This window comes from Nesoenas mayeri, assembly GCF_963082525.1.
Source record: "Nesoenas mayeri genome assembly, chromosome: 4".
Lineage (NCBI taxonomy): Eukaryota > Metazoa > Chordata > Aves > Columbiformes > Columbidae > Nesoenas > Nesoenas mayeri.
In genome coordinates this window covers 24,185,145-24,211,789 of record NC_137540.1, presented here as the reverse complement: position 1 = coordinate 24,211,789, position 26,645 = coordinate 24,185,145, and the positions used below count along the sequence as shown (strand labels likewise).

The 26,645-nt window shown below is 39.1% G+C and overlaps 1 protein-coding gene across 1 annotated transcript in view; it reads left to right on the top strand.

Moving 5' to 3' along the window:
• The window catches only part of PTPN13 (protein tyrosine phosphatase non-receptor type 13), a gene marked incomplete at both ends in the record, with an annotated part of 91,249 nt that extends 66,696 nt beyond the window's left edge, over positions 1-24,553 (top strand). Inside the window, 24 exons of the mRNA XM_080343110.1 lie at positions 729-865; positions 2,291-2,384; positions 3,112-3,197; positions 3,957-4,119; positions 5,131-5,345; positions 5,434-5,532; positions 6,949-7,304; positions 7,508-7,682; positions 8,661-8,819; positions 9,759-9,930; positions 10,025-10,235; positions 11,486-11,556; positions 13,285-13,346; positions 14,031-14,187; positions 14,434-14,610; positions 15,905-15,987; positions 17,570-17,625; positions 18,713-18,816; positions 19,776-19,924; positions 20,514-20,604; positions 21,309-21,646; positions 22,181-22,396; positions 23,428-23,490; positions 24,473-24,553. Of these exons, the coding sequence (XP_080199236.1) occupies positions 729-865; positions 2,291-2,384; positions 3,112-3,197; positions 3,957-4,119; positions 5,131-5,345; positions 5,434-5,532; positions 6,949-7,304; positions 7,508-7,682; positions 8,661-8,819; positions 9,759-9,930; positions 10,025-10,235; positions 11,486-11,556; positions 13,285-13,346; positions 14,031-14,187; positions 14,434-14,610; positions 15,905-15,987; positions 17,570-17,625; positions 18,713-18,816; positions 19,776-19,924; positions 20,514-20,604; positions 21,309-21,646; positions 22,181-22,396; positions 23,428-23,490; positions 24,473-24,553 (3,515 nt within the window). The remainder of the gene's footprint in view (positions 1-728; positions 866-2,290; positions 2,385-3,111; positions 3,198-3,956; positions 4,120-5,130; positions 5,346-5,433; positions 5,533-6,948; positions 7,305-7,507; positions 7,683-8,660; positions 8,820-9,758; positions 9,931-10,024; positions 10,236-11,485; positions 11,557-13,284; positions 13,347-14,030; positions 14,188-14,433; positions 14,611-15,904; positions 15,988-17,569; positions 17,626-18,712; positions 18,817-19,775; positions 19,925-20,513; positions 20,605-21,308; positions 21,647-22,180; positions 22,397-23,427; positions 23,491-24,472) is intronic.
• Positions 24,554-26,645: the final 2,092 nt, after the last annotated feature.

Here is a 26,645-nt window from a genome sequence, read left to right as displayed (position 1 = left end):
TGGGCCTGTCTTAAGTAGAGGAAGATTCTACTTTGGGATGAACAGTTGCTGATATTGTAGACAAACTTTCAATGCTGTGTTTGTCCAATGTGTGATCGTAGTCTAGTGGCAACCCCTGGAGGTAAGTTTGCTCACCTGACAGATAAATTAAGTTTTCCCTGAATTAGATGAAAGTAGTATTGGTGCATCTGGAATGGGTAGCAGCAGAACTCATATTTTGGGATCCGTCTAGTCCGTAGAGAACTGCTCTTGTGTAGAGAAGTTCAGCGGTGAGCTCCAGAGACAGCTTACTGCTTCAGCTTTTCAAAAGTACACAGTGGCAATTAATGCAAACTAAATCCTAATTTTCAGTGATTTCTCTTCATCTGGTGGAGTTTACTCAATAAAGTTGTGGCAGCTCCCGCAAATTAATCCAACAGGCCCTAGGCTGCTGTGGTACTGAAGTTTCTGTGTTCTGTGACCGGCTCACTTTGGCGATAAAGGCTCAGCTGCTGAAGGTCAGGCACATTTCTGTGCTAAACCTGTTCAACTGCAGCAATGGAAGAGTTAAAGCAATGAGTCTTACTAGTTGGTACTTTCCCATGTGGACTCCTTTTGGCTGCATCTGACTCAAAACCACATCCTTTAGGGTCTTAACTGTAAACTTCTGTTCTAATGACAAATAATCATCTTTTTTTTGTTTCTTTCTCTTTTTTTTTTTTTTTTTTTTTTTTAAATAAAGGAATCAGCAGCAGCAAATACAGCAAATAAAATGAATTCTAAAAAGGTTACTGCAACACTTCTTAAACCTGGAGATATCTTTGAGGTTGAACTAGCCAAAAAAGATAACGGCTTGGGAATAAGTGTCACGGTACTGTTTGACAAGGTTTTCAGATGTTTTCTCTTTTTCTCTACTCCCAGCAACCCATTAAATTGCTAAATTACAAGGAAGCAAAATATTTTCTGAAGTCTTTGTCCCTTGCCACCTAATCATGGGGCAAATTTAAGAGGAGAGGAATAGGACCCTCCCTGACAGATATTGCCGTCAGTGTTACTTAAGAGTATATATGCACATCCACACACATATACTGTGTTTAGTGTTCTCCCTCTGCTGGATAAAAGGCAGAAGGCAAAAAAGTGCTTACATCTAGATAAGACCTGGCTGACACTGCCTTCTTGCAATACGAGTGAAAATGTATTTTTAATGGATTAGTTTTTTGAAAGTAGTTTACGTTTAAGGCCTGCCATCATGCAGAGTGGCACTTCAAGGAAGATGTATAACTGAGATGCACACATTTTTCACTGTTCCTGTTCTTGTATTTTGTTCAAAAATACATTTTGGTATTTTAATATTCAAATATTGTCTCACATCACCAAACTATGAGGTAAATTGAAAAAGGAAAACTTGCTCAAATTGCAATACTAGAGAGAAGTTACTAGCTGTAATTCAAAACTGGTGGCTTTCACCGGTTATTTATACCTAAAACTAAGTTGGCCTTCTCCCAGGTGTGGCCGCATTGATAGGCGTGTAGGTGGAGTGCCAGTTTCCAAGATTTTCCATTTATGTGGCTAGTATTGTAAAAGGAACAGGATGAAATTCTATTATTTTAGCATCCCAGACTATCCAAAGTCATATCACTTTGTCAAGCCTGTACTTTGAGACAGCTGGAGGAATAAAGTGGTTGGTTATTGAATAGCATCCAGCCCACTGTATTCATGCATTGGCCTTGTAGAAAATGTTAGAAGATGCCAACCGATGCCAAGATTTCCTTTAAAGGATGACCAAGTGGTATCTTCATTGCGTTTTCCTTTTTCAACCCCCGTTCTGCCCCTCAGATTGCTGTCTTGTACAGTGATGAAAAGAAGAGGCGTACAATGAGTTCTGTGTTCTAAGAGTTCACAGGTGATACCATGTGCTTTGGGAGTGAACATTAATATGCTCTTGGTCTCCCTATGCATGCTGTGCTCTCACACCTCGCTGAGCTCTGAAATGCAAGCAAGCACCTGAAGTCCAGCACAGCGCAGACACGTTTCTGCTGAAGAACATTTGTTCAATTTGAGTGCATTTGCATTGTGATGCATCATGGTTTTTTACAGTCTTCCTGCCCCCAACTTCATTCACAATAAATTGCATGACTGCAAAAATATGCTTTGTGTGTAACGTTTTGATTTTGATAGTGTGACTATTCCTTTTACATGCCAGTAGCCCAAGTGCTTCCTGAGTACAGCTTTCCTTATGTGACCTTGTGTTTAATTACTAAGTATTCTAACTGCAAAGGACTAACAAATCCTATTTTTGCTTTCCTTTTAGGGTGGTGTAAATACTAGCATACGGCATGGTGGTATTTATGTGAAAGCGATTATTCCTAAGGGAGCAGCTGAAGCAGATGGCAGGATAGAAAAAGGTAGTATTGCAGTTCTTTCTGTTGGGGTTATTAATGTGAAAAAGGGCAGATAACTGTCTGTGGCAGACTTGAGGGATATACTGTGGTGTAGAAGGTAGAAGCTCTGTTTGCCTCCTTTCATTGTACCTTTTTCAGTTGTCACTTTAAATATTGCCTTGATAATTCTGTGGGTGAAGATTAAAAAAGTGTAGAACAGCTGCAGAACTAGCAGAAAACTGCTGAGAATTATGGAGGGGAAAAATAGGAGACAGGCTGCAGGTTCTTTTATTTTTTTTCTCTCTTCTAATGCAGCCTATGTTCATGGAGAACACTTCTCTATTCCAGCCATGGAGAGAGAGGGCTTTGTATTATTTGTGGCCTTCTTACTTGGCATGCTGGGCAACTCAATACAGAAAATCACTGTAATTGTTAGGGCTTTTCTTGTTTGTAAGCCAAGCCACATTCTTCACTGGGGCGAGAATTCCCACTGTAGACTAAGAATTGTTTCTAATAAAGAGTCTGAGTTTTGTGGCAGGCCATCGTTGTGAGGGTTAACACTAGCTTTGACACAAGGTTATCCCAAAATGGTTTAGTTGCAAAGTTCTCTCCTTGACTCAGAGTGTGGAGGGAAGGGAGAATTTGCTTTAGTAACAGTCCTTGTTAGCTGAAGCCTGAAGGTTTCTGTGCATCATACACATTTTATAGATTATATTCTGCCTCCTTTTCTTATATTATTAATCATTCATAGGTGACCGTGTGCTCTCTGTCAATGGGATTAGTTTGGAAGGTGCTACTCATAAGCAAGCTGTTGAAATGCTGAGAAGCACTGGGCAGGTAAGCAGCTGCTGGTTCTGCTCTTGTCTGTAATAAACCAGTTAATCATGAGTGAAAAAGAGATAAAGGAACATGAAGACTGAATTCTCCCCAGCATCCAGGTTGGTTTAGATGTGTTTTTTACAATTTTTGGCTCCTGGACCTCAAGTCTCGCTGCCCACCCAGGCAAAATTCTAGCTCTGTGTGTGGGTGAGAGGTCTGCATGGAATTGGGTTCTCCTTGTCCCTGGTTTTCATAGGAAGGAATCCCTCCTTATATGCCACTGTGTTGGTAGCTTTACTTGAGTCTTGGCCTTTTTGGATAGTGCTTGACTCTATCAGTGGTGTCTCCTCATTTAATAGTGCCTTTTATGGCAGCTGCTTCATATATTGAAGTACATGCGCACCTGAAAATAGGCAGTAAATGTACACATCCAGAGCTGCGAAGAATTACTATTGTACTTATTGTAGAAAATGGTTTTAACTCTCTTCCATGTATGCATGTGAAAATGACACTGTCTTTGACACTTCTTCACCCTCTCACAACCTTTTATTATGCTGTGTTGCCAAGTATCTCACAAATCCATTAGTTAATCTTGGAGGTTGTCGCTTACAGCCCTTAAAATACGGAATAAATGGAAGATGTACAGTGGAGAGAGGCGTTGATGAAGTTTACTGCTGCAAAACTTTGAAGTCTGAAAGTTAGAAAGAAACAGGTGTTCTAGACTGTGCTATCTCCATGACTGTTGCGAGTTAACTGGAGAATTTTCCATCTCTTCAGGTGGTGCATCTGCTTTTGGAAAAAGGGCAGCTTTCCATGGCCAAGGTTCACGCTCCGGTAACACCACAGTGCACACCTCCAAATCTGGTGGGGCAGTGTGAGGCGCAAGAGAAACCAGCGACAAAAACTACAAATGCCAAAGATTACAGCTTCGTCACTGCAGGTCGGGTCATGTATGAAAATTGTCTGAACTTTCAAAACATCCTTTAGTTTTTATGCTGTTTGTTGTCAGAGTTTCTGTAGAATGACAGACAAGAGACAGAGCTGGTAAAAATCTATACCATAATGTAGTCTCTTCCTTTTTACGCTGCTACATTTGTTTTAAAGATTTCTTTTCGCATCTTGGCAACTTTGTTTAGTGACTGTGCATAATGCAGTCTCTTTCCTTTTTACGCTGTTAATTTGTTTCTAAGATTTCTTTCCGCATCTTGGCAACTTTATTTAGTGACTGTATAACTGTTTGCTCTCTCACTGTTCCTTGTCATTTCCTAATTTCACGAGCTTCCCAGGTCAGGGCTATAGCAAGGCTGGAGTAAAAGGAGTACTGCTAGCTCTGGTGCTGCTAAGAGGGAGTGACAAGGGGAGGTTGACATGCTTATATATAAGGGGAGCCTCCTGTAGGTCCTGCTATTCCTGCCTAGGTGAGAGAGGAACTGCATGAAGAGAGAGGACATGAGGCATTTGTGTAGCCGACCAGAGGCTGGCATGTTAGAGCTTCTCATGCTGTGAAGGGCAGGGAAGCCTACCCAGACAGGGAAACCACTGCAGATACGTTTTGGTCTTCCTGCCTGGGATTTATGCTATCTGCCAGGGGTTCCAGTTGCTGCTCTCACTAATATCTGATCTGTGGCCAGAAAGGTCCTGCCACTTCATGCTTTACCAGGCTCCTTTACGGACTTCCCTGGGAACAGTATTTTGGAGACACTTTCTATTTCTATATAGTGTGGATATTGTCAGGGCAAGGCAGCAGACTGAGAAGTCATGATCAGCTTTTTATGTCCTCTTTAACTTGGAGGGATCTTTTAGTTAATGCTTATGTTCACTAAAATAGACGTTAAGCAGAACCCTGCAAGGGGGAAACTCTGCACTGTCACATCTGGAGTAAGAGCACCAGCTGCTTGTTTTAATGGCCAGTATGATTTAGGAAATAATCAGTTAATGTTTTTTTTTGCAGAGAACACATTTGAGGTAAAGCTGCTGAAGAACAGCTCGGGCCTTGGGTTCAGTTTCTGCCGTGAAGATAACCTCACCCCAGAGGAAATGGGCTCAACTATTGTGAGGGTGAAAAAGCTCTTCCCTGGGCAGCCTGCTGCAGAATGTGGGCAGATAGAAGTTGGGGATGTCATCCTGCAAGTGAACGGGGCATCACTAAAGGGTTTATCCCAGCAGGTTTGTATCTTAGTAGTGCAAGTCATGCTCTGGTAGTCCTGCAAATCTTGGGAGTCCGTGTCTAATAATAAATCTACTGTGGCCATAGGAAGTCATCTCTGCTCTGAGGGGAACATCTCCAGAAGTCTCTCTTCTCCTTTGTCGACCGTCACCTGGTACACTACCAGACATTGATCCTTCTTTGTTGGTAAGGTGTATGACGTATGATTTAAATTTTTTTTAATTACTGTTTGAAAGCTCATTTATTTGGTCTGGTGAGTGGGTTAATTAAATGCAAAATGCAGATGGAAAGATGGGAGAGGGTGCTCACAGAAACGTGATTCCTATAGTAAATCCTTCGTGAGTAAACAAAGCATTTCATGGAAATATGAAAAGAATGCAGACTTTATTTTTTTTCTCGATTTTGTGGCTTAAAACATTGGAGATTGGCTTAATACACTGTTTCTGACATGGGGTTTTCTTTATAGCCCAATGGTTTGAAGTTGATCTCAAGTAGAAATTGGATATTTCTGTAGTGTATCTGAAGAATACTTTGTGAAACGCTAATTTGTCTGGAAATTAGGGATGTTACAAAAGATATTTTCAAAATGCTCCAATAAGAAAAACAAAATAACAGAAGGCTATTTTAGGACAATTGGAAGAAGTGGAAATTAAATGTGTTTCAACAGAAGAGAATGTATAGGGAAGTTTGCCTGAAAAATAGACTTTCCATAATGCAGGAAAGTATAAAAAAATAATGGAGACAAGTCTTCAATTTAAGTTATTTTAATATCATTTTCAATCAATAAAAAACATTCAAGTCAGATGACAGGAACTTAAATGTACAAATGTAAGTGAAATTACAATTAGAGATTTGCAACTGAACAAACTAATAATACAAATAACTAGTGCTGTAATTAACCTATTTGTAGTATAGAAAAGCTTTAGTAAAACAGCACATATATTAAAAGAACAGAAAAACCAATAAACAAATGGCAATTTTTGTTATAACTTTATCACAGATCACTGTGTTCATGAACAGAAGAATTTGGCTGGGAAGGTATAAACGAAGCTTTTAAACTTCATGTGTCTGGTAGCTGACTTCATTCTTAGGAGTATGTGATTATTGACAAAAATGTTGTTCATCCTCATGGGGCATTAATATATTGGCTGAACAGTCTTAATTTGGTGTAAATTACCATAGTTTTTGTACCATGTTATGTTGGTTTTTGTTTGAAAGCTTTCCCGTTTCCATCCTGCGTGAGATCAGTTTGACTGCAGTTGCACAACGGGTGTTCTGGTTGGAAGGGTCGTGGCCTAGAAGAGTACTGGGCACAGCTTAAAGGCATCTGTCAGTTGGGTCTCTGAGGCGAAAGCCAAGAGTATATTTGTTTTCCTTAGATGAATTTGCAGTTTTTCAGCAGTGCACGTTTCAAAGTTTTGCACACTTTCTCTTGGTCAAGTTGCCTTGAACTTGGTGAAACTGTGCTGTGATACGTTCAGCTGGTTGAGGCAACAGTCTAAATTGAAAGAGCCGCTGGCTTTTGGTAATTTTATGCAGTCTTTGCAGTTTTCTGTCATCAAAACTGGAATTTGATGAATTACATGTCCTTATTCCTTGTAGACTCCCATCCACTCACCCCACCAAGTATTTCCAGATGCCAGCAGAGAAGTTTCTGGTGCATCAAACGTAGAACAAGCTGACAGCTCAGATGAAAATGAAACTAGTGATCTGAGCAACAAAAGGCTGAAATCTCCCTCTAGAAGAGACAGCTACAGTGACAGCAGCAGGAGTGCTGATGAGGAGGCGACAGACTTGCCAATGCAGGTGGGCCCTGGCTGGAACTCTGCCCTGTACCAAAACTCCAGTGAAGCCGTGACACACGCACATGATCAGCACAAGGCACATGGTGGTCAGGAGGAGGCTGTTCGCACTGGCTTGTATTCCAACCAAGAGGCTCCTAACAAGCTTGAGGACAGGTACACTGTTTATAGTGATTCTCTTAACGTTGCAGAAGGTGTTTACAAAAACGGTTTGTTGGACCAGTTCATAGAAATACATTTTTGTTTAGATTTTAGATCTTCATGAAGTCAATATTCGTTCCTATATTCATTTATAGGTGACAGCCATGTTGCGCAAGCTGATCCTTGTTTTGGTTTTTTTTTTGCTTGTTTATCCACAGTGATTTGCCATTGGATTTGCCACTGATCCCAACCTGTGGAACCATTCCTGATGTTCCTACATCCATTTTAATAAATGACTGTTATGCTACTCCTGCTTCTGAGCTGACTCCACACCTGGAAGGAACGAATTCGTTACTCGGCCAGTTGGAAAAAAATGCTGAAGAATATGAACCGGTAATTTACTGTTTCTGTCTTTCAGTAGCATAAATGTTACGTACTGTTGTGGCCAACTGGAATTTTTTTTTAGCCATGGTATTGGGCGTGACTGCATAGAGGTTAGGTACATTAATTTAAAAATGTCATAGTTGCAGGTTATACTTGCACTAACCTGGGGGTGTGCATTATATGTGGCACACAGACAGGTGCCGTTTGTAACCACTGAACTGTGGCTGCTCATACAAGTGTCCACAGGCATTTTCTGCTTGGGCTCTCGCGGAATTTGATATATTTCCCTCTGTAAACATCCATGCATCTATGTGTACACAGATGGTTGTGTATAGGTTTATTTTGTGTGTCATTTCAGCCTGGAGAACTTGATATTAAATATTTACCTACCTCTAAATGATGTACTCAGATGAAATTTAGATGGCAGATATCTTGCTTCTGGCCTGTTAATTTTTGGTGTGATTGTCAACTCTCTCTTTGTCCCTTCAGAAATCTTTCTCAAACCTTTTGGTGCTGTGTGAGTTTCTATGCAAATGATGGGGAACTGTATCTTTCAAATCAAAAGTAATGCAAATTGAAATAGATTAAATGTTCATGTGTACAGTTCCAAGATAAGCTGTAGTATTGTATCTCATTGTAGGAAAATACGTTCACTTTCTTAAGTTGAATAATTCCTGTTGTGTTGTCTTATATGAAAAAAAATGCAGTGCCTTTTTTATATGGCAGCTGGTTGAGGGTAAAATAAGGTGTCAGTTTTGGCATGTGCCTTCACAGTTTTGTTTACATCATAGGCCTTTGGCCCAAGGTTAGCTCCATGCAAAACAATAGTCTCTCTGAATTCACTAGAGGTGCTTATTTGAAGCAGCTAAACTGAAACTGCTAAGACACATGTAGGTAAATCAGTTGTCTATTTCTGTCTTAAATTCAGTAAAGCATTCAAATTGCTTCTGTTTGTCTGTGCTCTAAAGTGCTATTTTCTTCCCCTAGGAAGTAGAGCTCCAAGTCACCATGACAAAGTCAGAAAAGGGTAGTCTGGGTTTTACAGTGACCAAAGGTCATGATAACATTGGCTGCTACATTCATGATATTGTTCAGGATCCTGCCAAAAGCGATGGGAGACTACGACCTGGAGACCGACTTATAAAAGTGAGAGAATTAACATTTCCAGATACAGGAATTGCATTAAAAGGACAACTTTGAGTCCAAAAAAAAATGTAAAATGTATTGTGGGCCAGAGTAAATGTGGTTAAGGAACAAAGGCATGCATGTTCAAAGAGACATAATTTGATAGCACTTGGACAAAAGAAATACAAGGATGGAAGCATGTGAGAAGATTGATAAAAGGAGTTACAGTATGTCATGCAGCTAGGCATGTGTGCAAGCACTATTTTTGATAGAAAAAAAGGTTTAAAGAAAGAAACATTCCTTTATTCAATAAGATGGTTGCTCAGATATGTGGAGTAGTTGATGGTAGAATACATGTATGGCTGACATACTGTTAGGAAAAAAATTTTAAGAGATTTGCTGCAGAAGAGTTTACCAGGTACATATCATGTAGTACAGATATTCATCATTACAGTATTAGTTTCTGATCAACTGAAAACCTGCATTTGGGTTTACAGGGACTGAGCAATAGTGACAAAGTGCATTACACGGAGCACACGTGTGAGTCATTCCTAGATCAGGGCAATGAAGCACTGCTGAATACTGTTACATCTTAATAAAATAAAGCAAATACAAGACAAATTGGATTAGATTGTGAGTCAGGCTCTCAGGTGTTGGGCTTATGCAGTTATGGCATTCCCTTTTTTTTTAATAGAAACAGTAAAATGTACCTCTTCAGATTGTTTAAAATTTTGACATTTGGATTGTAAGTTGTTTCTTCATTTGCCAAAGTTCAGTTGCATATGTGTGTTCTATCTCCTTGGGTAAATATGGTGAACTGCAGCTATTGTTGATAAAGCATCATTGTTTTGTCCTTTAATGTCAAAAGTCAACGATAGGAACAGTAGTAATTGTTTCCACAGTAATGCTGACTATTTTACTTTGAACTTAACAAGGAGATCTCTGCTTTTATCTTTGCAGGTTAATGACATTGATGTCACTAATATGAGCCATACTGATGTAGTCAGCTTTCTCCGTGCTGCCCCAAAGACTGTCAGATTAGTGCTAGGGCGTGTTTTGGAGTTACCCAAGATGCCAGTGTTGCCTCACTTACTGCCTGACATTACACTAATGTGCCATGAGGAGGAGCTAGGTAACATAGAAGTATACTACTTTTTGCTCTAATGCAAATTTTTCTTTTCAGTTACAAAGAAATAACTTGATTTTTTGTTTTTTATCCTGCAAAGGTTTGTCGTTGTCAGGAGGTCATGACAGCCTTTACCAAATTGTGTATATTAGTGACATTCTCCCCAAATCAGTTGCTGCCAGAGAGGAGAGTCTCAATGCACTGGATATTATCCATTACATTAATGGAGTAAGCACACAGGGAATGACTCTGAAAGAAGCCAAAAGGATGCTGGAAACATCTCTTCCCAAAGTGGTGCTCAAAGCAACCAGGTATGTTGTGGAAGCAAATGATTCCCTGTACTTTTAATTTTTCTCCCATGATTGTATGAGTATATGGGTAAAACATGATCCTGTTATGACAACTAATTCACCAGAGTGGTACTAGGTGGCATGTTAGTGAGGACTGATGCCACAAAAAAGGTCTGTATCTTCACAGTTTACTATGCTGCAGTGAAGCAGAAGGGTACTTAGTACTTGCTGTGGTTTGTGTTTTTCACAAAGCTCTGTCCAGCTATGAAGTATAAGTGTTCAAAAATATCATTTTCAAAATATGACACAAGTTATTTAAATGGAATTACTCGTTTTTCTTAAAACTGCTGCTGAGCGTTCCATAATCATAAAAAGAAGATGAACTGTTGTTTTGTGCTGTCATGGTTCAACCCAAGCTAGCAATACAACCACAATAGCCGCTCACTCACCCCCTTTCCCACCCTCCCCAATAGAGGAGAGAATCAAAAGGGAAGGGAGAAACTTGGGTGGAGATCAACACAGTTTAATAAAATAACAAAATACTAATATACTAGTAGTAAATATATGTATAAAATAGAAACAAAAGATACTCAGGGCAATTCCTCACAAACTCTGTCCACGCTTAGTAGCCAGTCCCAGCAAGCAGCACCTGGTCCCTGACAGCAAAAAAAAAGGAAAAAGGCAGAAAGGCCTAGAGGCCTCTGCAAAATGGCAAAAGCTGGACTAAACGTCCTGCACCAAAGACTCCCCCGGCTGCATCCCAGAGAGAGAGCAGAAGAGGAGAACAAGAAACCAGAAGGCCCCACTCTGGAGCATGACCCTAATGGGATGGAATACTCTCACTGAGCAGTCTGGATGTCAGTTAAGCTCCACCCCATCCATGCCTGGGACTGAAACATTTACTTATTTTTTTAGGTCTTCCAGCCATGCCTGCGATTCTTTGCTTTCTCTCTCCCTTTCTTCTTCCTACTCTGTTTTATCCCAGAAGGGGTAGGAGTTGCTAAGTCCTGAGGCTGTGAGATTGCATCTTTTTGTCAGAATCTAGAAGGAAACTCCAGCTCTAATGAATTCTTTGGTGCTCCCTGAAGTAGGAACTAACTTAATTACTGGTGCTTAATCTCTCTCATTGAATATTTCAAGTATTCCAGAACTGTTGTAGTACAAGGCACAATTAGCAGTTCTACTGATCATCAGATATTGATGTAAATATATATACTATTATCATTATTTATTTTTTTAATAAAAATTTCTGTAAACATTTCTTTTCATAGAGATGGTCATCCGGTACTTCCAAAATCCAGGAGCCCCGATAACTCAAATCCATGGCCAATGAAAGCTAATGGTAAGACTTGCTTGCTTACTTGTTCCAAGTGAAATGCACATTTATAAAAATGAATTAAAAAATGAGCCTCCTAGTCCAAAGGCTGCCCTAGAACTCCACATACTGAGATCAGCTCCAGCAGGTGTTTGCTCCATCTTTCTTATAAAAGCTCCACTTAAAGATTCAACAATGGTCTTTTTATCATAGAATCATTTAGGTTAGAAAAGACGTTTGAGATTGTAGAGTCGAGCTGTAAAGCTGATACTGCAAAGTCCACCACCAAATTAAGCCTGTAAGTGCCACATTTACACATGTTTGAATACCTCCAGGAATGGTTTTGTGATTCCATTTCTTTTGTGGTTCAGAAATTCTCTATTATCAAGCCTGTCTTTCAAGGAGTTTAAAAAAAAACCCAGTCAATTGATTATTATCATCATCATACTTAATAATATTAATAAAGATGATGATGTTTCCTCTGCCCAGGCATAAAAATACCAATTTGGTACATTTGAAAGGGCTTCAGGTCTGCCATTGGTCTTCTCTTTTTCAAGGTCAAAGGAGCCCAAATTGCTTTTATTGCTCTCCTCCAGTTTGTTTACATCTGGCTGTTTTCCTCTTCAAGCGTGGTGCTTTGGGTCCCACACACGGCACTGGGTGAGGCTCAGCAGCACCAAGCAGACAGGAAGAATCATGTCCAGGCAGCTTTCCTGTCAGTACATCCTGAGTGAGATGAACTTCCTTTTGCTAAAGAGTGCCTTGTTCACTCAAACTCAGGATCCCTTACCACCTACATTTGCTTCTGTGCAGAACAACTGCTTATGTGGTTACTTACTGTCTTCTGCATTTGTTTTTTCTTTGAAATGTGGCACTTTGCGTTTGTCCTGATTCATCGTAGTCTTTTTTCTCACATTTCATTTGATGTATTTAGATAACTTTGAGTATTGATCTTGCCTTATGGAATTGTTGCAACTCTCACAGTGTTGCTCACGTACTATACAAGCATCCTACACATTTTGTTTCAAAAAAACTGAGCCAGGATATTCATTAGGAACAAGATGTGTAACAGAATCTTGGAAGACCTCACTTAAAACTCCCTTCCTGTAGATGACTTGTCACGCATAGGTTCACAACAAGGTATAACATTAATCTTAGGCTTTATTACTTCATCGACAAGTTTCTTAGCTTGTAAAAGCATAATGTATATGAAAATCCAGAACTTCACTAGTAGGTAGGTATATAGCATCTACTGGTTCCACTTGGTCTTACTTATTTTTCTAGTAATGGGATGTCTAGGATAGGCAGTGTTCTTTGATATCTTATCTCTCTTTTCTTTACCAAGAAGGGAAAAGGTGCCTTTGAACAAGGACCCAGATGTTAGATGATGTTTAAAATATATATATTTTTTAAGTTGGCGACAGATTATTGTGGGGTTGTATTTTGTACATTTCAAGGGAAAGGGATCATGCCCTATTTCCCAAAGGTGCAAGTGTTTCTGCTGTATGTTGTTAAGCTACTTATGAATATTTCTCTGTGCTTAGGCTTGGTTACTTATATTAATGCCCTCTGATCCCATTCAGTGTAACATTCAAAAAGCCATTATAAAGTATAGTCCATCAGATATAAGTTTTACTCATTTTATAACATAGTATTAAATACCTTGTTTCCTTCATAAAAAGAATTTATACAGGCTAATTTAATTTCTGTGAAAACGTTCCTGTGAAGTTGTCATGTTTTTCTTTTTTTGTTAAGGCTGTTCCTGTGGTGATCCCTGTGATAAAACAGAAAAGACAACTCAGGCTTATGGGCCCAAGGTAAATATTCCTCTATTGTGTGTATTATCATTAACCAGAGAAAAAATCTGCTTCACAAACATTATTAAAATAAATAAATTAAACAGTCTGTTAATGAAAGTATGCAAATCCACTATTGTCATTTGATGTGAATAAGCAGTGATCATGATCTTCTTTTTCTTTGGGACTGCTTTGTTTAAAGACAAATGGTCTTATGAGAAGGATGTGAGGCTGTTACCCAGAAAAACCTGTTTCTTGTCACAGTTCCTGCAGATGCTTCCATGTTCTATTTACCAGATGGTTTTCTTTCTTTTTCCCCCTTTGTGTGTTTATTTTTTCGTGAGCAATGATGTGTTGTGGGACCAAATGTATTAAAGCCTGCATATGTTTTATAGAGGTTATAATAATGTTAAATACAACTGTGTGTTCTCTTGTAGTGGTTGCTTCTTCATCACCACGTGGGTTTTTTTTCTTAGTTGCTTTAAAATGTTTGTATTTGCTCTTTTTGTGTGAAACTTTTAACGCACCTAAAAGGTGCTGAATGACAGTCCTGCCCGCCCCTCACCCTATCTCAGATGAGATATTACATGAATAGGGTTTTTTATTTGTTGCTAAGTAGAGCATTGAACTTTGAGAGTTGCTTGCTGCTTCAGTGGATTGCCATACTCTTTAAGAGTTAATTTGTATTCTTCTTTGCTTTCTTAGATAAATGGCAGTGGCATCTTAGGACCTTCTCAGGCAAATACAGAAAACAATATCCATCACACAAAAGGACTAATGAATCTCTCAGGATGTGGAGATGCACCTTCCATTGGCTTTACCAGTCAGATATCAGATTTTTCTAAACACACTGAAAAATCAGGTAAGAGGAGGTGAGGTGGGGGACAGCATTATTCAGTCTTAAGTTCATAAGTTGTATGCTCTGCTTTAGAGGAATTAGTTGGTGTTAGAAGTAAATTTATGGAAATAAGATCCTGTGTTAGAGAGGATTGAGTAGCCTTGATAAAAGCTAGAAGTAGTGCCATGGTGTCTTCCTCTTTAGTTTTTTTTACCCCCACAGAACATCCTATATTGGTAAAACTTGACAGTTTATACTATTTGTCTTTAGAAACAGAGGTTGCAGATGATGAGTACTACGATGAGGATGATCACAATGAAGTTGTCCAGTATCTGTTGGATGTTGTAGATGAGGAAGCCCAGAACCTCTTAAATCGTACTAATACAACTTCAGAGGCTCAGAGCCTTCTTCATCTCAAGAAGGCCACATCAGAAGATCACCTGTCAGGTACTGTGAGCCATTAAAAAAACATATCATTAACAGCAAAATGCTCTTTTGAAACAAGATGCCAGGTAAGCATTGATTTGGCAAGAAGAGTTGACATTGAATTGATGTGTGAACTGAAAGTTTGCCAAGTAGAACACAGACAAATCATTGCTGTTTCCAGTCAGCTTCAGATACAACTTAATAAGTCAAGTTCTGGTGTGGTAAATCTGGATTTTGCTTTGAGTAATCTGGGAAAATAAACCCTCTTCTGGAATTACCTCTTGGGTGGAATTCATGTTTAGGTACATGGCTCTACAGCTGCAGTCAGGTTGAAATGCTGAGGCATTTCAACGTTTCATTGATTGCAGGTTGCACAACTTGGACATTGATTGTGAGATATCTCAACACATCTGCCAACCTGCTTTGTGTCTTTTAGAAAGACTGGGTAATTTTCTCCAGTACCTGCTTCTGTCTGTACACTTTTATTTTCCTTTATTCCATCTCCTTAGCTGCACCTGTTATTAACTGAAATTTAGCATGGAGTGGGATATCTATTTCCTTTGTGGTGTCACACCATGTATGTATGCTCCAAACGTTCAAGCAAGATGTTTGCTACTTCTGTACAGGCTCCTTCTGGAACTCAAGATATGCCATCCAAAATTATCATTATTTCAGCTCTTTTGCCGCTCTTCAAGTTCATTGAGTTATTGTCACTGGTCATTACATTAGAAATCAGGGAACACTGAGGTCCTGACACAGCCAGAACTTCATTGGAGCTCCACTGCTTCAAGTTTCTTCTAGCTAGGATCTGGCCTTTGCAACTGGAGATGCTTTGAATCTGTAAGATACGGCAGTGGGGAACTACTGTAGCAGTCAGATCCAAGTCAGATTTTGTTCGGCACAACAAAATTCTTGTTAATACAGCGAGTAAATAGAATCCTGGCTTAGACCGTACTGCTGGTCTGAACTGCAGAAACACTGCTATCATGAGACTCTGATAACTTACTAGCACTAGCCTGTCCATCCATTATACTGTAGCACAGATATTCTGTTAGGTGTGCAACCAATCTCACATGTAATGACAGCTGTTCTAGTTAAAAAGAAGGAAGCCTAGAGTCTCATTATCCTGTGCGCTAAGCCCTCTTTTCCAACACATGGGTAGCAAAGGGATATAAAGATGTTTCTTGGTAATTCTGGCACCTGTATTTCCTGTGTAGTGCCATATGGGTATAGCAGGATTCACATCTGCGAGGAGGTGACTCCTACGCGTCCTTCGGTGTGTTTATGCTGTATGTCCTGATTTTTCCAGTTCCAGTAGAGATGAATGGAAAGCTGACAGAAGATAAGTCTGAAGACACAGATTGTGATGGGTCTTCTTTACCTGAAGATTTTTCAGAGGTGAGATGGCAAGAAGCTGGCAGACGTGTGTCTGCTGGTTTTGTTTTCTTGGACACTCTTTCAATTTCTTATTTTCCTCATTGGCATAGAACTTGGGGAAATAACTTTACATGTATTTTAAGTTAAAACATCTTTGTCAGTGGTAGCTGTAAATGGCGTACAAATATTTATTTTTTAAATAGTGTATGATCATTCTATCATAAATTAACTAAACAAGAGAACAAAGCATAGAGTTACTGTACTCTTTTTCTCATATAAAGCCCAACAGCTTTTTTTTCAAAAAGGGCAATAATAAACTATCTTGTTAATGTTATTTCAGGCATTTAGTCTAAAAGGTTTCCTTAACTCCTGCCCAAAGAAGAGAAGCAGTGTGATGGGTTGACCCTGACTGGATGCCCAATGCCCACCAGAGCTACTCTATCAGTCTCCTCCGCAAGTAGACAGGAGAGATAAAGGCTCATGGGTTGAGATAAGGACAGGGAGAGATCATTCACTTATTACCATCACGGGCAAAACAGGCTCGACTTGGAGAAATTAGTTTAATTTATTACCAATCAAATCAGAATAGGATAATGATAAATAAACCCAAATCTTAAAACACCTTCCCACCACCCCTCTGCCCAGGCTTAACTTTACCTCTGATTTCTCTGGGCTCAGCTTTGGCCAGCAGCAGGTCCCTCTTCAAGCCATCTAGCACTGGCTCTATCAGACATGAGAGAAGCTTCTAGCAGCTTCTCATAGAAGCCACCCCATAACCTCCCACTACCAAAACCTTGCCTTGTAAATCAAATACAAGCAGTCACAATGTATGCTGTGTAGACTTAGCTGTCCAAAATGTAAATTTGGGGTTTCTTTTCCTCTCACTTTTTGCTAGGATATGTTCATTAACTTGAATCACTTCTGTATTTGGGTTTACCCCACATTATTGCATGTGCTGTTTTACATCAGTCACTAGGTACCCAGGTTTTGTCTCGTATTTCAAATCAGTAGAACTGTGTTTACCCAGGAAATCCTGGCTGCTGCAGCTTTCTGTACAGTTAGTAGAGCTGAGAGTCAAACTGAGAATCTGGCTCTCTGTCAGTGTGCTCTGGGAGATCCAGAAGTAAAATTATCTGAGTATGACAGTGAAAACTTACAGGCTGGCCTAATAAGTGTAAATGGTTTTAGAGAGTTTTTCTTGAAAGGAGGATCAAAATACCTTCTCTGCTGAGTCTTCGTTGTCAGTTGAGGAAGAAGTTTTCACTATCAAACTTGCCTCATAAAACATTTTCAAGTACTAGAAACCAGAGAAGTCAACTGGAGAAAATTTAGCTGGCTCTGCTGCTGCTGTGAGTCAGGAATGATTTTAAGATAGCTTTTTGGCCTTGGTACAGTAGGGCCTCTTTCCAAGTCCTCAGTGTTCTCATCCTCTGTTATTTTGGGTTAATGAGATATCTAAAAGAGGAAAGTCTTTCATTATGTGCTGCTTTGAACTTAGTCTTCTTCAGAAATAGTCCATGTAGCTGTTAATTGTTTAAAATTTACAGTGGATGAGTGTTATTACCATGTCCTTTAATGTGTTTTGAAATATTTCTTCCACTAGCCAACACATGTAAATGGTTGTGAAGACTGTTGTGAAGTAAAAGCTGTGCCAGAAAGGTAAGATTTCTTCTCTAGCGTTCCTTGAAAGCAAAACTGTGATGTCTGAAACTCTGAAGAAGGATATGTTATGCAGGGGAAAAACAAACACAAACTACCCCCAAACCAAAACAAACTTAGTAGAAAGTCTGTGCAATGTCTTGTTGAATTGTACCCTGTCTATTCTTGTCATTTAAAAAGGTTATAATTTGCCTGAATACTAGTCAGCTCTATGTGGTTTACCATACCCTAGTTTTACTTACTCCTTTGATATGTGGTTATAACAAGTAACTGGGCTGTGTTCACATGGTCCCTAATAAGTTAATTTGCATTGTCCCAACAATTTGGTACTTGCACGTGAAGAAAACATTCAAACAATGCTGTTTTCACTTGGTATCTTTACAAGCTTCTTTAATGTCACTTCTTCTGGTTTTAGAGCACAGAAACTAAATCATATAGTTCAACTGGTCCATCTGTTCCCATTTGAGTGTTTGGGGCTTCTTTTTTTAAGGATATACCTGGCCAAGTTACTGACTATCCCTTTGAGCCATCTTGAATCTTGGAAATTCCCAGGATCATTTTCCTGTGCTAAATAATTTTAGTCCTTAGTCTAAGTGAAGTTTCAAAGTGTATATACTACTTTTTATGTTTTGATTAAGTTTCTGGGAAGTTTTGGGTTGAGACTTGACACGGGCAGTGACATTATGACCTAATAAAATACTTAATACATTTATCTCCATCTCCAACAAAGCTAGAAAACCTGCAATTGAAAACAGATATTCTAGTGTATAGGTAGTGAATTATGTGAGTGGTACAAATCTGCTCTTGGATGTTATTTGACTGCTTAGCCTTTGAAAAGTGAATGCAGTGGCAGTTTTTACTAGATTCACATCTTCCCAGCTCTTTTTCCACTGTCACCTTTTTCAAATCCCTGCTGGAGATTTTAAAAAGGAAAAAAATTGGAATGTTTTGAGAATACTGGTATGTATCCAGTCCAGAAATACTTGTAGCTATAAATTACTTTCTGGCAGTTTTTTATTGGATTGCTAATATGATTGCTACCCCTGAATGTTCTTTCTTTCTTTCTTGCATACCTTGTCTTCTCTAGATCTCCTCCTCAACCTCCCTTGAGCCAAGCAGATGAAGATGAAATCACGTGGGGAAGTGATGAACTGCCGATTGAATCAATCAGCCAGGAACATGTAAACAAAGGTAAAACTTCAACAAATTATCAGTGGAAAACTGAAGATGAAGATCACAATAAAGTAGACAAAATGTTAGAAGTGAATTTTTAAATGTCCTTGATATGTTTGGAGTGTGTGGTGTTATGTGTAATGGGAAATCTAACAGCTCAGCAGCCCGCTGGAGAGGATGTTTATAGTTTTGTGTAATAAATGTGTGAGAGTTAATAGGAACAAGTATTGGCAATGTTTGGCTTCTAGTTATAGAGTTGAAACCAGCTGAGGTGTTTTCTTTCATAGTATCTATCTGACAAAAGCTGTAACAATAGAGATGGTTTGTGTGGTTTTGACTGTGGTCAGATCAATATATCATGTGCTTCACAGAGTGGCTACTCCATGCTCAAATTAGGCCATATTTTTTTCTTTACCATGACTCTTTCACTACTCCATTTGATGTATTTGGCAGAATCTAGTCTGTAGTTTTTGAGATAGCGTTAGAAGTGTCAGCTTCTGAAATCTATATAGAGCAGCCTTTTCTCTGTGTTCATTAAAAGAAGAAAAGATTAATCCATGTAAACCATTTGATTAAGTCAGGAGATATAGAACACTTTTCATTGTGGTACCAGACAAACTCCATTAATTTTGTTGTGCTTCAGAGGAACACTGAAGGCCTGATAGAAAGCAAACTTTATTGAGGAAAAAAATATGTATTTAAACACATTTTAGGATTACCGCTTGAAAGACATGTTGAATGTAAGTGCTAAAAATGAAGTCACAGGATGTGATATTTAAGTGGAGAGTTCTGAATTCATGCCTATGTGCATTCATCAATTTTGTAGGTCATTATGTGAAGAACTTACATTTAAAATGTATTTGAAGTTTGTTTCAGTGTATTTATTGGAAGTTTAGGAAAATACCACTTTTAGTTCTTGGGTTCATCAAAGCTGATGTATTTATTGATATTTACATCAATCAGTCTTGTTCTGCTAGATTTCCCTTTAGTGACAAATGAAGAGATCTCTGCACTCTCTGCTGTGAATGTGCTCCCTGGAGGCAAGTACTCAGGGGCCAAATTAAAGTCAGTGATCAGGATGTTGCGAGGATTGCTGGAACAGGGAGTCCCTTCGAAGGAGATTGAAGTGAGTAACTATTTGTCCTTCAAAGTCTTTTTTTCCTGGTATTGAAACAGTTAGAATGGCTGGTTTGTACTGCCTTAAATACCACAGCTCTTTAATTTGCAGCTCTGAAGGGATGAAAAGGGTTCTTTTACCAAAGACTTCTCTCCCTTCCTTCCACTGGCTGCTGAGAGATGAGTTTGAACTTGAACTGGGAGTTCAATTCACAAGTGTGTTTACATCATTCTTACTTGTGGTAAATTACCAAGTGAATATGACATTAACAGGCACAGACAATGTAAATAAAGGCTGTGAAATCTAGCTGCAGAATGTGAAAACAACCTTTCCAAAGTCTGAAGTTAAGCGTGTTACACAATCTCTTTTTTTGGGATAATGTAGTAAAATATTTACTAGGTAATAAGGTTTTTTGTTTTGTTTCAAGGTGGTGTATTTTCTTAGCTATGTGAAATTAGATTCCTTCCCGTGACTGAATTACTTGGGATTTTTTTTATTATTATTATGTTTGTGTCTGTTAAAGACTTGATACATGACCACTCTTAACACTTGCTGCCATTCATTGCTTTCTAATGCATGTGTAATCGCTTCTTTACAGAACCTTCAAGAGTTAAAACCTTTGGATCAGTGTTTGATTGGACAAGCAAAGGAGAACAGGAAAAAGAATAGATATAAAAACATACTTCCTTGTAAGTCCTAACTAACTTGATTTGTCACCAACTGTATGGTCAGATAAATTGGATCAGAAGTGAGATGATTTGATTCCAAACCCAGGTTCTGCTACTGAGTATGGAAAAAAAAAGATCTACCACTCATTTCCTACACATTTCAAGTGAGCATTTGTAAAGCAGTTTAAGATCAGTGAACAAAAGACTATTATAGTCTGTAGGGATGGCTATTCACAGATTCTACAGTTGTTTCAGCAGATCTTGTGTCTTAATTGAGATATATGTTTGGAACAAGGGTTTTTTGTTTTTACCCGTGTAAAATTGGAAAAGCAGACGTGTACTATGATCTGTAGATTTTTCTGCCACAAAATTCTGTTTGTTAGCTGGGAGATGTGTGAAGGAGAAGTGAGAACTGACAAGGGCTAGTTCTGAATGAGAAATAATCAGCCTCTGTTTCAGAGGAACTGCAGTTCAAATTGTACATCCTTCCCTTATGATGGTTTAAGTTTCTCCCCAGCCGTCTTTTTTTATTCAAAGAGAGATACTGATTAGTATCCTGAAGCAAGTATTGTGATTTTTTTTTTTTTTTTTTTTTAGTAAGATCTGGAGACATCTTTGGCAAATAAGTACTGTGTGATTGTCTGAGGCTCAGCATTTCTGTTGTGTGAAGGTCTAATTACGTGCACACATAACACTGAGATATTTTTGTTGTGTGGGGATTGCAGATGATACTACTCGAGTACCTCTTGGGATCGAAGGCGGATACATCAACGCCAGCTTCATTCGCATGCCAGTGGGGAATGAAGAGTTTGTTTACATTGCATGCCAAGGACCTCTCCCTACTACTGTAGCAGATTTCTGGCAAATGGTTTGGGAGCAAAACTGTACTGTGATTGCCATGATGACTCAGGAGGTTGAAGGAGAAAAGATAAAATGCCAACGTTACTGGCCAGATGTACTCAATAAAGCCACCATGATAAACGATAGACTACGGCTTGCTCTTATAAGACTCCAGCAGCTGAAGGGCTTTATAATTAGAGTGCTGGAGCTAGAAGAGATTCAGGTAAGTAAACTGAATTCTGCATGCTGAGATGTTTTTTCTGAGTATTGGCATTTTTATCCTCGTACTTCTGGATTGCCTGCTTTCAATCTTAATGGCTGCATTGAGAAGTAACCTGGGGCTTTTCTTCTTTGTCTAGTGATCATTACTAGGCAACTTGTTGCAGCTTGTGATACTCTGTGGCCTTTACAGGAGAAGGCAGTTGGGCCAGGAAATTATTTCATTATGCTTATGAGACTCTAAATTTCGGCTCCTTAGGTGCCTTTGGCCACAAAAATAGTGATATGCAATTCACTAATAATTCAGTCTGGCTGGTTCATTCATTTGTGTGATCAGCTCAGTCTGCACAGTGAACCTTATACAATTTCATTACTTGCTGGTTATTTTTAGTTTAGCTCATTGTTTCTCTTGTTTTATTGAATTACAGAATACCTTCCTTGGGCAAATCTTTCTCTTCTGAGACTGTTTCCTTTGACAACTTACCTGTTGTGTTTTTCTTCTTCCCACGAGTCACATTTTGTTGTTTTTAAACCTCAGACAGGTGAAGTACGGCACATTTCCCATCTGAACTTCATCGCCTGGCCTGACCACGACACCCCTTCTCAACCAGATGACCTGCTTACTTTTATCTCCTACATGCGGCACGTCCATAGGTCGGGTCCTATCGTAACTCACTGCAGTGCAGGCATTGGACGGTCGGGAACCCTGATTTGTATAGATGTTGTTCTCGGGTTGATCAGCAGAGACCTCGATGTGAGTACCGCAAGAGGATGGGCTAAGCTGTGCTTTTGACTTGCAGGAAAAATGTTCCACTGGAACTATTCATTTGCTTAAAGAACATGCCATGCTTTTGAGGGTAGCATTCTGGCCATGTCTTAATGTAACATAAGTCAAGGTGTAAAACAGCAGTTTGTTGGGGAGAAGAGCTCTGACATCTACTGATCATCTGGTTCAGTGTCCTGTTTATTGACACCTCAGCAATCCAACATTGTTAGGTGCTACTTGAGATGTTCCTAGGGTATGTTGCAAGGACATCTCCTGCCGTAGCGGAATTCTGACTTATGGTTTGGAAACAGCAGTGTGTTGCCATGATGATTCGGGCAGTTGAAAGCAAAGTTAAAATCCCTGCCTTACCTGGCTGGATGTACTCGATGGAGTTATCGTGTTAAATGGCTTTAGGGCTGAGGATTTTGGTACTTGGTCAGTCAGAGATCCATGAGCTGTTGGAGGGCAGCTAGAAGACAACCAGAATAAAAAAACTGAATCAAAAACTCAGTGTACAAACATCTCAGCCCAAGACAGGGCTATGTAAATTAACCTTTCCAGCATGACCAGGGGTATCTTTCCTAGGGTGATCCACAGGAGGGTGCTAGCTTGCTTATATTTATGTCCTTCAGTGGCCTGGTGTAGAAATCTTTTTGTCAGTTTGTAGAGAAGGTGAGCTATGTCATGCTTAGCTCAGCAGGGTTTCTAAGCACCCACTAAATGTCTAGAACTTCATAGACCTGAGGAAATAAAAAACACTTTGTTAGGTTGCACCAAGGGGCTCTATTTTCTGCACACTCAGCTCCTAGTAAGAGTAAGCAAGAGAGCCACATCCATATTGCCCAGAAACATGCTGGTGATATACTGAACATGCATGGGCTATAGTGAATTGTAATTTATTGCACCACCAAGTGGTTAATCTACTTAGTTGCTTCCCTTGGTTTGCTGCTAGGGATGTTCCCTTTATATGCTTGTGTGTGTCTTTTTTCAAATGTGTAACTTTCTGTTTGTTTTGGTAGTTTGACATCTCAGATCTGGTGCGCACGATGCGTCTGCAGCGACATGGGATGGTTCAGACAGAGGTGAGTCTGGCTTCTCCAGGTATGTGCGAAAGGAATGACACTGGAATTCTAACTCTGATGGGGCAGGAGACTTTCTGTAATGCACACAATGATTAAATCAGATGCATACCAGTGAGAAACAGAATGTATTTATATAAATAAATTTATAAATACATGCAGTTTCTAACATGCTGTGCTGTTTCAATCTGTGCTTTTTAACAAAAAAAAAAAAAAAAAAAAAGTTGGGAGTTTCCTTCTTCAAAAGCATGTGCTATAGGGGAACTCTGCTGAACTTCTTAAGCTACAAATTGCATTACAACTGAAGCAAAGGCCTCACTGTAGCTGCTATGAATCACTGATACTACCAGAGATGTCTCGACATCTCCTTTGGGGAGATGTTCAGCCAGAAGTTAAATGAATGTGTTAGGAGCAATCTAGGTCTAGAGCTAATTAACTTCACTTTAGAGATGGACATCACAAGGTCTTGTTAAAATATGCACTTTGAGTAGGAAGGAAATGTCAAATAACAGCATTTAAAAAAAGAAAAAACTAAAACTCTCAGTCCCACCTTACACCCCAAAACATGTATTAGGCCTCACACCTGTACCACTGAGATAAAGATAAGCTGCACTGTCATCTGAGTTACATTTTAGTTGGCATTGATGCAAGACCTTGAATTCACTTGCTGTCTTCATTTCTGCTTTTGTGAAGTAATTTTCTGTTTGAGGTGGGTTTGGTGTGAAAGGAGGATGAATGTCACTTATCAGCATATACATTTAGTGTCAGGGGAGTGCTTGGATTTGTCTTAGGGTGCGGTGGCCTATTTCTTCACTGTGTGTTTTTTGTTTTGATTGAAAGAAATAATAGAAATAGTACTGAAATGTAATACTGTAGAAATAGTATTGAAATCAAGTGCAGTGCACCTGTGAAGTGCAGGTGAGAGTGACTTGTGTAGGTGGTGCAAACATTTTTCATGTGTTCTGTGATTTCCTTTCCCTTGCAGGATCAGTATGTTTTCTGCTATGAAGTTGTCCTTTATGTCCTGAACCATCTCCAACATGAAGAACAACAGAGGGGCAAATAAAATACTGAAGGAAAAATTCTTCTAAAATAAGGAAGCAAGGAAATCTAGAGGCTCTCATGTGTTTTCTTTCTTCTGTCAATAATTTTCCAGTCCCTTTCTCCAGTTACTGTCAAATGTCTTTTCTATGAAGTCTCTCCCTCATTCCAACTAAGGTATATAGATATAAGGAAAAGGGATAGCTCATACAATACCACTAATGTCTTCAGCCCCATGGACACATATGTGAGATGTTTGTATAACAGTAAATAATATTTAATAAAGCTGCATTTTTTTTGCAGCTTCCTTAATATGTGATGAAGTACTGAAATAAAAATATTTTAATTAAAAAAAAAATACAAGACAAAAAGTAATCTTATAATACCTCCTGCAGTTCTGCAACTGTTTTGGGGTATTTGTTTCTTATGAGGTGGGGGAGTAGGAGGGATGAAGCAGTATTTTTATCCTGGCAAACTTTATTACAAAGACATTTTACTAGTCTATTTTAAAAGCTTGTTTATGGCACATAATTTTTGCCCTTTTAGTACAGTTACAGTTATTTTATAGAGAGTGTCTCAAAATCAGCGTTTAAGCTTTAACATATGCCTGTTAGCATAAGGATAGTAGTGAATGTTTACTGTAAGTATCACAGTTAATAATGTTTACTTCATAGAGTTTCGTGTATATATTTATATACTTTTACAAAAAAAGCTGAATTATCAGGTGTCTAACCTTGTAACTGATTAGGCATCTACAGTCTGTAAATAAAAAATACACTTAAAGTACACTGATCAGGTGTTCTGGGTATTTTTATGTCATTGTGACTGATTTTTCTTGGGCTTATATGTCATCCTTCACTGTGGTTTGCTGCCCTTCTTAAGAAATTTGCAGCAAAAGGGCTATGTGCATTTTAAATTTTCAGTGTTCTCCTCTTCTTCAGTGTCCATTTGAGAAAAGCTGCACAACTGTGGGTTCCTTTCTGGAGAGTTTCCACACTGTGGTGGAAGGAAGAGGATCTTTTCTCTCCCCTCCCATCTTGTTTGTGAGAGGCAGGATACTGAATTCTAAGTGTTTCAGTGATCTCATGAACATCAAAACTGACCTGAAAATAAATCTTCATTTCATGCTCTATGGAAACCTTGGATGGTGAACAACTGCTGTCAGCCAGCACAAGACCATTCAGGGGTTTGAGCAGTATTCCTGTCCCAGCTGTCCTTACCAGAACTGAACCTTGTGCTGTCAGGAAGGGTATAAGAGTAGTAATTTGAGAGCATTCTGCATTGCAAGGGTGGAAATAAATTCAGAGACCTCTGGTTATCCAAGGTTTTCACTCTTCATAATAGTAGCCCATAGTGTTTTGGTGTCCCAAAACTGAAACGGCCACCATCTTGCTTGTTTAATGGTACTCTAGATAGCAATAGCATGCCTTAAAAAAGAAAAAGAGCCTCTTTCACTTGTCACAGCAACACTGTGATTTTTATTCCCTCCAGCATACCAGGACAGTTGAAAAATTGTGCTTTTTTCAGAGCAGTGTAGTTTGAGGAAGGAAAAGGAATTCTATGTAGAATGAAACAGAGACAGATTGACTAGCCATGTTGAAAAGACTTCCGTATGAAGGAGATTTAAAATGAAGACAGAAGATTTTCAGGACTGCAGTTGTCAGCAGGCAAAGTAAGTAAACGCAGCTAGTTGATACACTGCTGCTGCTTTAACATAAATAGTGAGTTCAGAGGGTTTGAGTCTGTCTGGTTTTTAGAAACAAAAAAATGGTTATGGTAACTAGACAGTGTGGTTAAGCCAATTGAATTCTTCCTTTAGATGTTTTCACATACCTGCCAAACAATGTAGGAACAGGAACTGATTTTTGTATAGTACGCAACATGAAGCTCACTTTGCTATTTGCCAAAAAATTCGCATCAGATTACAGCCTATGGGAAACACAAATCAGTATGAGAGTCCAGGTTTTGCTGCTTGTCCTCACAAATATGAAGCTCTATGGTATGGTATATGGATTTCCTTTTAATGATGGATGCATAGAAAAGCAGAAGATAATTAACTTGACCCAATCTCCCCACACCCAGAAAAAGGAAAGAACCGCCCCCCCCAAGACAGTCTA